General features: G+C 35.3%; 3 protein-coding genes across 4 annotated transcripts in view; 2 read left to right on the forward strand and 1 right to left on the reverse strand.

Moving 5' to 3' along the window:
• LOC108917855 (exportin-5) overlaps positions 1-1,564 on the forward strand; it is a 22,606-nt gene extending 21,042 nt beyond the window's left edge. For both annotated transcript variants that reach the window (XM_018724642.2, XM_018724650.2), the window contains exons 12-13: positions 881-1,197; positions 1,254-1,564. In XM_018724642.2, coding sequence (XP_018580158.1) covers positions 881-1,197; positions 1,254-1,382 — 446 coding nt within the window. In that variant the 3' untranslated portion in view covers positions 1,383-1,564. The remainder of the gene's footprint in view (positions 1-880; positions 1,198-1,253) is intronic.
• Positions 1,565-4,217: 2,653 nt separating this feature from the next.
• On the forward strand, positions 4,218-5,913 carry LOC108917411 (nucleoporin Nup37). The gene is made up of 5 exons (XM_018723977.1): positions 4,218-4,486; positions 4,537-4,716; positions 4,772-4,919; positions 5,007-5,223; positions 5,607-5,913. The coding sequence occupies exons 1-5, from the start codon at positions 4,298-4,300 to the stop codon at positions 5,854-5,856; spliced, it is 984 nt and encodes a 327-aa protein (XP_018579493.1). The 5' UTR covers positions 4,218-4,297; the 3' UTR covers positions 5,857-5,913.
• A 3,320-nt stretch (positions 5,914-9,233) lies between these two features.
• LOC108917280 (4-nitrophenylphosphatase-like) overlaps positions 9,234-12,945 on the reverse strand; it is an 11,383-nt gene continuing 7,671 nt past the window's right edge. The window contains exons 2-5 of the mRNA XM_018723792.1: positions 11,757-12,052; positions 11,414-11,621; positions 10,855-10,999; positions 9,234-9,520 (exon numbers count right to left, since the gene is read on the reverse strand). Of these exons, the coding sequence (XP_018579308.1) occupies positions 9,328-9,520; positions 10,855-10,999; positions 11,414-11,621; positions 11,757-12,052 (842 nt within the window). The 3' untranslated portion in view covers positions 9,234-9,327. The remainder of the gene's footprint in view (positions 9,521-10,854; positions 11,000-11,413; positions 11,622-11,756; positions 12,053-12,945) is intronic.

Genomic DNA, 12,945 nt, shown 5'->3' on the forward strand with positions numbered 1-12,945 from the left:
AAAATTTTATGAGCAGCAGTGTCGTAGAGACGGGGTCAACGTGACCCTTTTTTAAAAATATTTTCTACGCCACTGCTAATTTTGTCAAACGGGCACTATTTTCGTGTAAAGTGTTCAATTGTCTATCGAATTGGTCTCTTGCAAAATTTGGATTAAAGCAACCATTTTTAAGAGAAACACCTTTGTAGAAAATTTGTAAATCCAATTTTATTTTCATTCATTTTAGTTTCGCATAGTAGGCTTGTGCTATTCAAAATAAAATTAAACATCGCCTGTCACTAATGTCAATGTGTACAAGTGAGTTAAGTAAACTAGATTATAAGCTTCTTTTTGTCATTTTTACGCTTTAATTTTACAGAAACTTTAACGCCCTGTATCTCGTTAAGGAGGCATTTGCGACCCTATGTTTATTAAGACTTTTCGTCTTAATTTTTCAGGTATTACTTACCCTAGAAGTCTGTCAGCGGTTTTTTGAATCACCCTGTCGATGATCTTTCTAAAAATACTATAATATCAGGGAGTTCCATTTAAAATAAGAAAGTTAGTATCGACTTCCAATATAACCAGAAGTACGATGACCTTGAAAATATTTTAGCTTGGTAGGCCCCACACCATCACAATTTCAAAAAAATCCTTCGAGTGATTTCCCACATATCCAACGATGGAGTTCATGGTGGGACACCCTATATATATATTTTTTTAAATCATTTCATACAAAAAATAAAAAAATACTGGTAAAAGTTTTTTTGACACATTATTTCCTTTATGCTTTGAAGTCAAAGAAAATTTACCAAAACTTCCGTTTTTTTTTTAGTATTTCAGTATTTTTTTCTAAAACAGAGCAATATCAGAGAAATTGACTTGAAAACAATATTTTCAGGTCCTATTGTGCGACAGCTAGTTTTGGACAATTCGTTAAATGGAGAGATGGCAGCACATATTATGGCAGCTGTATTAAACGCTTTGACGTTACACGGTCAACATGAGGCGAATCAGGGGCTGCTGCTCACACTAGGAGCCCAGATTTATGAACTTCTGAGGCCCTCATTTCTGGAAGTTTTGACCATAATGCAACAGATACCGGGAGTAAACCCCGTAGATTTGCAGAAGTTGGACGAGAGAATTTCGGGGGGTACCAGTAAAGGGAACAAGATCGAGAAAGTCAAGAAGGACCTTTTTAAGAAATTGACAGGAAATGTGAGCCCGGTAATAACATTTTTTCAGTGTAAAATTAACATATAAACCCTTTTTAGCTCATCGGAAGAAGTGTCGGCCAGTTATTCAAGAAGGAAGTTAAAATCCACGACCTGCCCCGAATAGTGATACCGAAGAAGGCAGATCAGAATGTGGTAATTACTGACTTAAGGAACGTCTTTAGTTAGTAATTTGGCTAAATATTTGTTATTTATCGTGTAATTAATTATTAATTGTAATATCGTGAAATTTGTACAACATTCCTTGTTGTCCAATTCAGCCTGACTGGTAAACACAATGCATTAAAAAATAAATTTTTAATTAAATGCATTATTTTGTATATATTTGTTAGATATATTTTTTATTTAATTATCATTTTTGTTTGATTATTAAGTTAATAAAGACCCATACTTGATTTTTTTAGTTTAATTTTATTTTGACGGGTATTTGCCACTAACTAAAACAAAAAAGTAAAATGAGGCTCTTGCGTCATAACAGATTTCTTGTCTACCTTTAATGATTACTATAATTGAGTTTCAAAATATTAAGCAGTTACTTATCCTTAACAGATCCCTGGGACCAATAAGGTGTGCAGGGAATGTGATTCCATGGGTGTATCATTTCAGTGTTACAAAAACTGTCTTAAATATGGAACAACCAATAAATATGTTGATTTTAGTAAAACCTAGATTACCCTTATAAATTTACACTTGCATACCTTGTATCTGTGGTACAACGTTCATTTTCTATTTTTCTTAGGAGTTGAACCTCTAATGCTTCCAAGCTGGCAAATACACTTTAGTTTACTTGCAACTTGTTCTTGTCTTAGGATGATGGTCAGGCGTTGAGTGAAGTCGACAAATTAGATTTTGAATAGGACTTTGGAAAGATCGTTAAATATTTGTGACGATTTGTGTTTTTAGTACTCATTAAGAATCTGGATAGGTTTGGTATGATAAAAATTTGAATACTGATCAGGGTTTTGGAAAGACCCTGTGTAATAATTTTATGTTGAACTTATGACGCTTACAAGGTACACTTCAGAAATGATAAAATTATAGTGACCTGTACAATATTCAAGTAATTCATCCTAAAAATGTAGGTCGCCACAATCGCTCTAGTGGCTTTCCCTTGTATGTAGTAAATAGTCTATAATGGTTCTTTTGTGTATGTTTATAGCCGATTTTTAAAGACTCGAATGACCACCGATTGTAAATTAACATAACATTTCGACAAATTGTTTTTTATACTTATGACACCTTGTTTTTTTTACCATAACAGAAGATTTATCTTATTTGTTATTCAACATATTTGAAATTGGCACAGATTTCTATATAACTTAGAAGTCTGTGGAAATAGGTCATTAGACCATTGAACAATGATTTGGACAAAAGCGTATACTGTTTATACTATTCGTATTTGTTTTACACACTTGGTCACTTTGGTGAGCGCGCGCCATTATTCTATGGCTAGAAATTGGCCTCAATGATTTGGGATCGAGGGGGATTATCCCTCTTTATCCTGCCTCATCTCGTGTAGGCCTGGACAGCCTTCGTAGGTGGGCCCCATCCGTCGTCTACCCCGACCGCAAATGCGGCCGGTGTAGGCGCTTTGTGGGACCTCCTTTTGTCCTGGCTGGGCCCCGCCGGCTAGGGCCCTTTCTTCTGGCGCTCTTCTTGCTTCGCCGGCTCGTCTGTGTAAACCCCGGGGGTAGTGTCATGTTTATGTGTGGTATGGTTGGGTAGGGTAGTGCGGCTATGCAGCCTGGGATGCGCTTTGCTAAGGTGGCCCTTAGGCTAGCGCGGGAGGGGAGGGTTAAGGAGGGTATGGGGGTGTGTGTGTGTGTGTGTGTGTGTGTCGTTGTCTTCGTTTCTTGATCCTGGCTGTCTCTGAAACAGAAAAGGTTAGCGGGGAGGGGGGGGGTCATTGGGGTGGTCACCCAGGGTCAAAAAGTTGGTGTCTAGGTCTTTTGTGTTTGTCGGTCACGTCGGGTACGTAGTCAACGGCTTGCCTGAGGAGGGGATTGTCATGTCTAGCGGCTACGTCAAATCGTTTCTCCGCGTTTTGTCTTATTGTCTGTGTAGCGTTTGTGTATTGTAAGTCTCGTAATATGTCAGTGTTTCTTACGTACCAGGGCGCGTCGGTGGCCGTGCGGAGGGCTATGTTTTCCACAGCCTGTAATGACTTTAAGTGGCTTTTTGCCGCGTGACCCCACGCCGTGGAGGCGTAGGTTAGCTGCGGTTGAAGTACCACCTTGATAAGCGTTCGCTTATTCCTTAAACTGAGGGTGTTTCCACCTTTGAGTAAGGGATAGAGCCTAGCCCTGGTGGTCTTCGCTCGCGCCACCGTCTCCACGATGTGCGGTTTCCACGTGAGACGCTGGTCCATCGTCACGCCCAGGTATCGTGTTTGTCGATTCCAGGAGATAGGTTCCTGGGATAGTGTCAGTCTGTCGAGGTTTTGTGGGATTTTTCGTTTGGTAAAAAGGATAGCCGAACTTTTGTTGGGATTAATTTTGACTTTCCACCTGTTGCACCAGGTTTCAAGTTGGTCTAAGGAGTTTTGGAGGAGGGAGACGGAATATCTAGGATCTACGGATTGGGATGTGATTGTCAGGTCGTCGGCGTATAAGTATATGTTGGTGTTGGGGGGATGTGGGATGTCGGAGTTGTAAATGGTGTATAAGTGTGGGGACAGGACGGTGCCCTGGGGGACACCGGCCTCCATGGGACGGGTGGTGGAAAGGGAATCTTGGATTTGGATGCGGAATTTACGGTGGTGTAGGTAGGATTTTATGAGTTTGGTAAAGGATATGGGATATTGGTCGGTGAGCATTTTCATCAGTAGGCCTTCATGCCAAACCGTATTGAAGGCCTTTGCGAATTTACAGACAGAGCTGGCAGAAGTCTGTGGAGCTAGCCCTAGCGGACAATTAACAAACCTGCTTGGTAGGTTCCAGTTCAAGACTGAAATTCCAGAATATTCGTCCATTCTGTGTATTCTAATATCAGTGGTTTTGACAAGAAGCGGCATTTTCGTAATTTTTAGGTTATTTTTCTTGCTTAGGTCCTGATATTAATAATTTATTTCATATACTGACAATATGTTGCCGGACACAACACTGGATATATTAGAGACGACAAGGAAAGTGTTTAGCGAACCCGATTTTACAACAGATTTATCAGAACATGGTCAAATCGTACAAATTCAGTTTTCACCATTTGAATGGTCACAAGATTTAATACTAATAGGATTTGAAAGGAAAATATTACTGGCTCGTTTGGATTTATCTGTAAGAGTATATAATTGTAATTTTCCCATATCATTTTATATTCCTTTTAGGATAACATTGATGTCAAGATTCTCACAGAATTTGTTCATCCGTGTAGATGTACGACCCTTAGTTTTTCTCCAGAAACTTCATTAACTGGACTCCCCAGTCAACTTATATTTGCCGCAGGTGGAACTGACTTCAAATTACGCATCTATAGTAGTGATCTTCTTGAAAATAATACTTGTAAGGTAAATTAAACACAATTTTTTTGTTTTTATAAATATTCTTATTGTGTATTTTAAGGTATTGAGTAGCCATACAAGTTATATAAATGATTCTGTGTTTGATGCTGAAAATAACTACCTGGCTTCCACGAGCGATGATAATACGGTTAAAGTATGGGTTACAGATGCTCTCAAATTGAAATCAACATTTAATTTATCTTCTCCAGGTTTGTGTTTATACAGTTTTAATATATTAATTGTTTATTATTATTATTATCAACAGTATATAAATTGAATTTTGTTTAAACTTCTAGGTATCAGTGTTTGTTGGCATAGATCTGATAGCTTCAAGTTATTGGTAGCTGAAAAAATTGGGATTATAAGATTTTATAATGTGGATACCGAAGTTCCTATTTTATCTTTGGATCATTGCAAACCCTTGTCCAGTTGTCACTGGGCACCTTCAGACAGAGATCTCGTTGCTTCCCTTCAACTTGGTGAACTTCTTATTTGGGAACTCACAAAGCCTTGGTAAAAATGTATTATTTTTTTCTAAGATCATGTTAAAAACTTACCATTTTCGAAAAAAATCCAAAAAACCTCAAAGTTTGACCTTTGACCCCAAATAACTTTTTTAGCACGCATGGGATCGATGGGGACTTTTGATACTTTATTTCTAATGGTGTACCCAAGGTCTTCACTAAAATTTAGCTCTGTCGGAATTTTCGTTATTTGACCACTATTTTTATGACTAATTTGACCAGACTAGTCTAAAATATTATTTTAAGTTCATTTTTTAATCCCCTTTAATTTTCATATCTAAATGTTTTATTCATATAAGCAATAAGTATATACAAACTACTAACACTAATATATCTGCTCAAATGAAATAATTAATAATTTTTTTCTTTTAGTTTACCCTTGCATAACAATATTCTCTTTCCTGAAAATGGCGGAAATCTAAAATTTTCACCTCAAGGTGAACTGATTGCAGCAGTGAATAGTTTAGACGGTTCACTGAAAATAGTTCACATAAAAAGCCAGGCTGTGAAACTGACTTCTGGCATTACTTTACCAACAAATGTTTGTTGGCACTACCGATATCCTCTAGTTTGTATTGGAGATGACACTAAACTGTGTTTTTGGAAAGTTTCTGCCAAATAAGAATAATAAGATAATGATACTATGGAGATTGAATTTTATAATAAAAGTTTCGTTTGTATAACACGTTTGTGATGATTATTGTCGAAAAATTAAAATTTATATTATATGGTGGTGACACCATGTTATTATTATTTTAGGTCATCGAATGCACTGGTATGGTTACTTTTTTTGTATGAGTGCTCTTGGTTAATGAAAAATTGAGAAAAAGGTGTTGAAAACTTAAAGATCGATAAAAAAGTAATTTGATTTTTCATGACAAAAATTGATTTATGAAGAATTTATATAAAATTGTGTTTGAAAATTTGTAATTTTCTGATTTTTTTTTTATTTAATACATTACCATTCTATCCAGGCTGTTACAAATTCGCTTCTCACTACAGGGATCTCGGAAACGGTAAGAGCTACGAAGTAGCTTAAATGGGGGCAAAGTTGAGTCATCATGGGACCAACATTATGCCTCTAAAAAATTAATATTAACATGATTAGTTTTCGAAATATTTGAAAAAAACGAAATTGTTCAGAATGTAGTAGTGCACCGTGATATTCCTAATTCAATTATCGTTGTTTAATTATGATGGTTGTTGTCAATCATTTTTTCCACATGTATCATCAATAAAGTAGAAATATATATTTAAGAAATAATTGGTTATTAATACAAAGGGTCGGTGATAATCCATCAAACAGAGATCATTGGGGTCTCAACATTGGTCCAATCGAGCAGGATTTGTGATTAGCGTGGTTTGGTAAACATTTGGCCCTTACATTGAGACGAATAAGTGTGGTAATATTCGAGCGGCATCGCAGGAAAAGGAATTGGAGACGTTGGACAGTAGCAGCGACGCCGGCAGACCTCTGGATATATTGTGGCAGATTATAGGAGAGTAGTAGTAACCATACCACATAGCAGTAATCGTGAAGCCAGGTAGCAGTCGCACGTAGAAGGCCAGAGGAGTACAAATTGAGGGTAAAAGGCTGGTTGATTTGTGTTAGTTGGAAAAGTTGGTAAACTATTTAAATTAATACTTTATTATCTCAACTGGTTATTGTTTAGTCTTATCAAAATGACGGAAGATTTAAAAATATTGGTTAGAAAGAGAGGATCTATTAAAGCACGCCTTACTCTTTTTAAAAATTATTTGGAAGGTATTGTTCAACAATTATCTACAAGTCAAGCTAATGTTGTTGATGTAAATACTTTAATCGAATTGGAATCGTGTGGTAATAGTTTAAATAACTAGATGGATTTGACAGTGTCTAACGACACTTACAGTGTACGATAATTCAATAAACAAAGAAATCTAAATAAAAAATTTCGATAAATTTGGAACAAATACACAGAAGATGAATTTTTCGAGAAAAAACGTCTGAATCTGGTTCGTTCTGAGGCAGTACAATATTGGGGGTCATTAAGGCTTGCAAAAAATGTAATAAAATTTCAAGGGTCATATTTAAAAAAATGAAGTTGATGATGATCCTGGAGAGACGAAACGTTACATATAAAAATTGAATATGCCATTCGATAAAGGACAAAAAGTGGCCATGAGAAAGTGTTCTTCTTTTTTCAATATCACCTCAAACAAGGCTGAAATGAAACAAAAACGGATTTTCAAAATTTCGGTTTTCTTCAAATATTTCGAAAACTAATCATGTTAGCTTTGATTTTTTAGAGGCATAATGTTGGATGTTGGTCCCCTGATTACGCAACTGTGCCCCCATTTAAGCTACTTCGTACCTCTTACCATTTCCGAGATCCCTGTAATGAGAACCGAATTTGTAATAGCCTGTATACTTAATACAATTCTCACAAAACAAAACATACACATTTTAATATTTGGCGTGTCCCGTTTTTACTCATCACCTTGTATGTATCAAATTAATTTTGTAGTTTAGGTTTCTTGATTCTGTATAACTTTTATATAAACTTTTTTTCTGTATTATTCTGTAAGGGAGTTATTTTACTTTCTTACACTAATGGCACACCCTGTATATCTAGTGACATTACAAATAGATAGGATACAGCGCAATCTATACACAAAACGTGTAATTAACGCCAGTGAATGACTAGCTGTTACAGTTGGCTACCTGCTAAGGAATTATCTGGTAGTTCAGTGTACTATCTGATCGAAAGATGGCAGGTCATGACAAAGAAATCGAATATCTTTGAAACTGGAGGAGCTAGAGTGGAACAAAATGAATTTTTATATTGATCAGGGCCCATACAGTGTACATCATTTTATTTCACTTTTTTCTGAGCCATGGAAATACATATTTGCCAAAAATCGAGGAATATGTCACAAAAATGCCAGTAATTACTATTACTATTATTACGAAATCAAACTGTTTATTTGAAAATTGAAAAAAATTAGTAAAAAATTGAAATTTAATAATAAAAACTGATTTAGAATTTCAATTTTCTTAACTCTCTTAATTAATATAATCCCAAATAATTTAAATAAGAATGTCATGCGTCGCCATCTATATGCAAGCAGCTCAACTAACTTACCAGCTAATTTGTATATTTACAGTTGGCTACCTACTTGGAAATTCTCCCGTAACTCAGTACAGTTTATGGTTGATAGATGACACGACATGAAAATTAGTAGAGTTCCTCTTCACTTATTTACAAAGTGATTGGAATGATACACAATATTTCTAATAGCACGAAATTTATCAAAAAAATTAAATATCCTTTCTAAAGGATGTATCGGAAGCAAGCTGGATCGCTGAAACGCCATAAATGGACGGTTATCGTGCATCCACTAAGGAAAAAAGTCGAAAATCTCGAAAACTAGGGGAGCTAGACAGAAATTGAATGCAGTTTTGGATTGATCAGGGCTGTTATAATAGCCCGACCGATGTTTACAGATTTTTCTAAACTTCTTGAAAAAATCGATAGTCCATAAAAATTGACAAAAAATTAAAGTGCCCTTTTAAAGGTATAAAACTGGCGTCATTGAACACGTTGAGATGGAAAAAAAACGGAAACCTAGAAAATTGGAGGAGCTAGAAAGAAACTGAATGCTGTTTTGGATTGATCAGGGCTGTCCACCGGAATTTTACCATCTAGTTGTTAAAATTTTGGTCAAAACATAATTGAAATCATACAGTTACCGATCCTCGTGAAGGAGAATAATCGTGGGACGTTACGTAGGTAATTAATTCCTGTCCGTGGGTGTTTATGATGGTGTATTTTTAATTTGTGGCTTTTTAATAAATAACGTCTACGCCTATGTCCCGCGGCTCAGTTTTGACAGCCCTACTTATAAGTTGAACAAATGTTTAGGTCATAAGATGAAAATTGCTTCTTTATATATTGGCGAGATTTATAAATGTGGCATTTATTAAAACTGAATTACTGCTTTATTAAATTATTGAAAAATATAAATATGTATACGATATTCACAGATGTACAATTTATAAATTAATATAAGTTTCTATCACATTTTAGTTATTATTATTATTATCATTAAATTATTTCTTGTTAGACACCCCTGTACAATTACAAACAATTTCATGTAGGACATTTAAATTTTCTACATAATACTGTGGTTTATACTCCTCAGGATGGTCCCAATTTGACAAGTGGTCCTTGTTGGTGATGCCTGTTAGAACCAACAATTTCTGATAGCCACATTTCGTTGCGAAATTTAAATCTTCGGTTATGCTAAAAAAATATCCAGCTTATATTATTTAGAAAAGGATCCCGCACAATCTTTATGGAAAGTGGCTTTCGGTGAATTTTATTTGAAACTTTGCCATTTGACAGTTCTGATCGCGTGGATCAAAAGTCTCAATGGGTACAAAGTCTGAAAGTCCTTTATTTTGGACCTACGGCCCCAGAAAGTTAAACTTTTTTCTCCTTAGTAGTCTTTCCGAAGTCAGTTGAACATGTAAAAAAACGCCTGGCAATAAAATTTAATAAATTTCATAGGCGTCCCTAAAAAAGTTTTCTGATAAAGGTAAAAAATTATAATAATTTGTATACGAGTATAATGTGCAGAAAACAACATATTTTAATTATTTATGTTCTCAAGCAATTTTATTTTATTGATGGTAAATTTCGTTTTAAAAGGTCTCCGAAATGCCATGTTGTAATAATATTAGTAAACATAATATCCCTCTAATTTATCCTTTTCGCAATGAATTGTAATATGAATGAATAATATAAGGTGCCTATAATAAATTACCTGAATCACACCAAATTCCGCATTGCTGCATTGCACTGCTGGGCAATTTGTCGACCACTTATCAAAGGCTGAGATTTATTGACCAGTAGCCCAATGCAACTTTATTTGTATTTCGTTTACCCGCACTCGCATTCTTCATCTGGGCGTATACATTTCTACCACCTCCACATTTAGTTCGACCAGACCTGTATATGGATATGGCTAAATAAATATGGGAACAAGTTTTTCAAATATTTGAATGCCGAGTTGCTGCGTCAGCGACCGAACCTGGTACATACTGTCATCTTCTTGGTTCTTCAATTGATATCGGAAAGACTATAAGAATACAGTAATTATTCTTTTTTTGTAAAATTACAAATTTAAAATTATTCTTAGTAAATGGACCTTGCCCGATCGATTAGATATGTTTTCAATGTCCAGTTCCGACCGGAACAAAAAAGAATCACTGCTGTATTCTTCCTATGCAGCGTAAGGGGAAAAATCAACTTTTAGTTTGATCCAGTTTGAGACTTGATCCAGACGATCAGAAGTATCACATAGCAATGTTTAATAAAAATAGCCGAAAACCACTTTCCACAAGGAGTCCTTTAGAAAGTTACTATTACAAGTACACGCTCTAAGAAAACAGGAGACAACAGAATTCGATATTAGTGTATTATTTGGTACAAGGGTTTAGTTTGTAGTATTAGCCAAAATTACGCGACATCGAATCAACAGCATTTGGTAACGGTCATTATCCGCATTCCAAGAATTCTTTTAGCTCGATTCTTAAGGCGCTCAAACTTACAAAAATAATTTTTATAACACTTACGAATCTCCTATAAATAAAACTCGTGTTGGATCTGAGATCCTGTACCTTTTTACAATATAATCGTTATAATGAAGACTTGGTTTTGCTATTTGATACGGTTCTCTGCCAGAAAGATCGATCAATGGTTTCATATAGTAATGTGGTCCTAAAAATGGGTGTAGATAATGTAATCTATACTTACGTCTGTGATAATTAATTGCGACAACACTACCTAGTAGTTTCAGGTTTGTTAGTTACTATGAATTTTAGGTCAATCTTATAGAAAACCAATCATACTGAGGGTGCAGTAAATGCACATTGTTTCGAAAAATTCCTTGGTATCTTCAAAAAGTAATGCTTATGATTTTTAGTTTAAGATTTACAAAACAAACCATAATTATTGTAGATTGTAGAGCTCTGAAGATGTTATAATAAAATAATGACACGTGGATGATTTTATGAATTGTTCTTTTTCCAAAAGACTGATTTAAAATCCATACCATAACTACAAAACCTTAAGTATTAAGTGACCTTAATACGTCACTAAACCTTTTTACATTAAAATCTGCACTTAACTTACCTATTAAATGATTTTTAAGTCCAAAAGGTATTCTAGCATCACCACCTCCTGTTATAAATAAACAATCCTCCCTTCTCAAATATGTAACAGCTTTTTGAAGTTTTATGTAGTTTACATTCAAATCGAATTCCACTAGTACTGCACCAATGGTTCCGTCGTCATTTACTTGAGAAAGTAAGCTGGGTATCGACTCTTCTATCACTTGTGGCTGAAAATTTATATTAGAACTGTTATTCTCTTTTAGACATTTTTTGAATGTTTCACTGTCCTAGGTATTTTCATTAAAAGTAAAAGTTTGTCTTTATTTCCTGTTGGTATGTAACAAAAATGTAAAAATACTTACTCCTTCTACCACAGTTAAACCTTCGTCTCTTAACAAATCTTTCATGGAATTTGATGCGATAACGTACAGTGGTTTACTGAACTCAATTTCTTTTAGATGTGACAATATGGCTATGATCGGTGTTACTATGTCTCCATTTTGGGCGTCAAATCCACAGGAATTTAGTTTCTCTTTAACTACATCTATAGAATTTGTGGAATTGTTTGAAACAAAATGTATCAGTTTCCCATTTTTTTTCAGAATATTCATACATTCACTTGCCCCTGGAATGGGTTTGTACTGCAACCACATCACTCCTAAAAATTGTAAAAGTTATAAGGACGTAAGCCTTAATTTACACTTACAATTAGTAGAGACACAAAACAGTTATTTTTGTATCTAGAACGCGAAATGGTACTTTTGCGTTCAAATATGGAAGTTATTTTGCCGAGCTTAGCGAGAACGCAAACGCATTTCGCATTCGAGATGCAAACTGCAATAAAATAAGACATTTGTGTTATACCAACACAGGGTGTGTTGTACAGGGTGTTCCAAAAAGGTTGTGCCGAACTTCAGGATTTTAGAGGGGACATTGTGATGAAAAACTTTTGCATAGGGACCCCTAGTCAAAAATGAGCCGTTTCGGCTCCAGAGTCATATTGATAACAAAAAATAACAAAGTTTCAAAATGACGACCCTCATCTTCGTTAGATAAATTGGTCCTTCGAAGATCAACAAAAATTAATGTTAAATAAAAAATAATAAAAAAAGAATCGCCAATATCAGATTAGCCATTTGCGAGAAAATTAGTTTATGGTACATGTGATATATGCAAGCAGGTACGTACCAGCTTATGTTGAAAACTCCGTTGAAAATGAAATTACATAGTAATTCTTATACAGGGTTGGAAAGTACCGATGGTCCATCTGCCGTTACGTGAGAGCGATAAAGTAAGTCATAGAAATCCGTGCGATAGAGAAAGATGGCTATAATGAAGGCGTCTAATAGTCACCGCCCATTTCGCCCTTCCACAAATAAGATCCACTTCTTATTTGTGGAAAGGCGAAACGGGCGGTGACCATGAGACGCCTTCATTATAGCCATCCTTCTCTATCGCATGGATTTATATGTCTTACTTTATCGCTCTCACGTAACGGCAGATGGACCATCGGTACTTTCCGAACCTGTAGACTCTGTGTTAACCTCTGGT

The sequence above is a fragment of the Anoplophora glabripennis genome, unplaced genomic scaffold, assembly GCF_000390285.2.
Source record: "Anoplophora glabripennis isolate ALB-LARVAE unplaced genomic scaffold, Agla_2.0 scaffold3, whole genome shotgun sequence".
Lineage (NCBI taxonomy): Eukaryota > Metazoa > Arthropoda > Insecta > Coleoptera > Cerambycidae > Anoplophora > Anoplophora glabripennis.

What these genes read in the sequence shown, in the direction of transcription:
- LOC108917411 (XM_018723977.1), top strand. Translation starts at nt 4,298, where the DNA reads ATGTTGCCGGACACAACACTGGATATATTAGAGACGACAAGGAAAGTG. An exon ending in TTGAAAATAATACTTGTAAG is followed by an intron (nt 4,717 to 4,771) that starts GTAAATTAAACA and finishes GTGTATTTTAAG; the next exon opens with GTATTGAGTAGCCATACAAG. An exon ending in ATTTAATTTATCTTCTCCAG is followed by an intron (nt 4,920 to 5,006) that starts GTTTGTGTTTAT and finishes TTAAACTTCTAG; the next exon opens with GTATCAGTGTTTGTTGGCAT.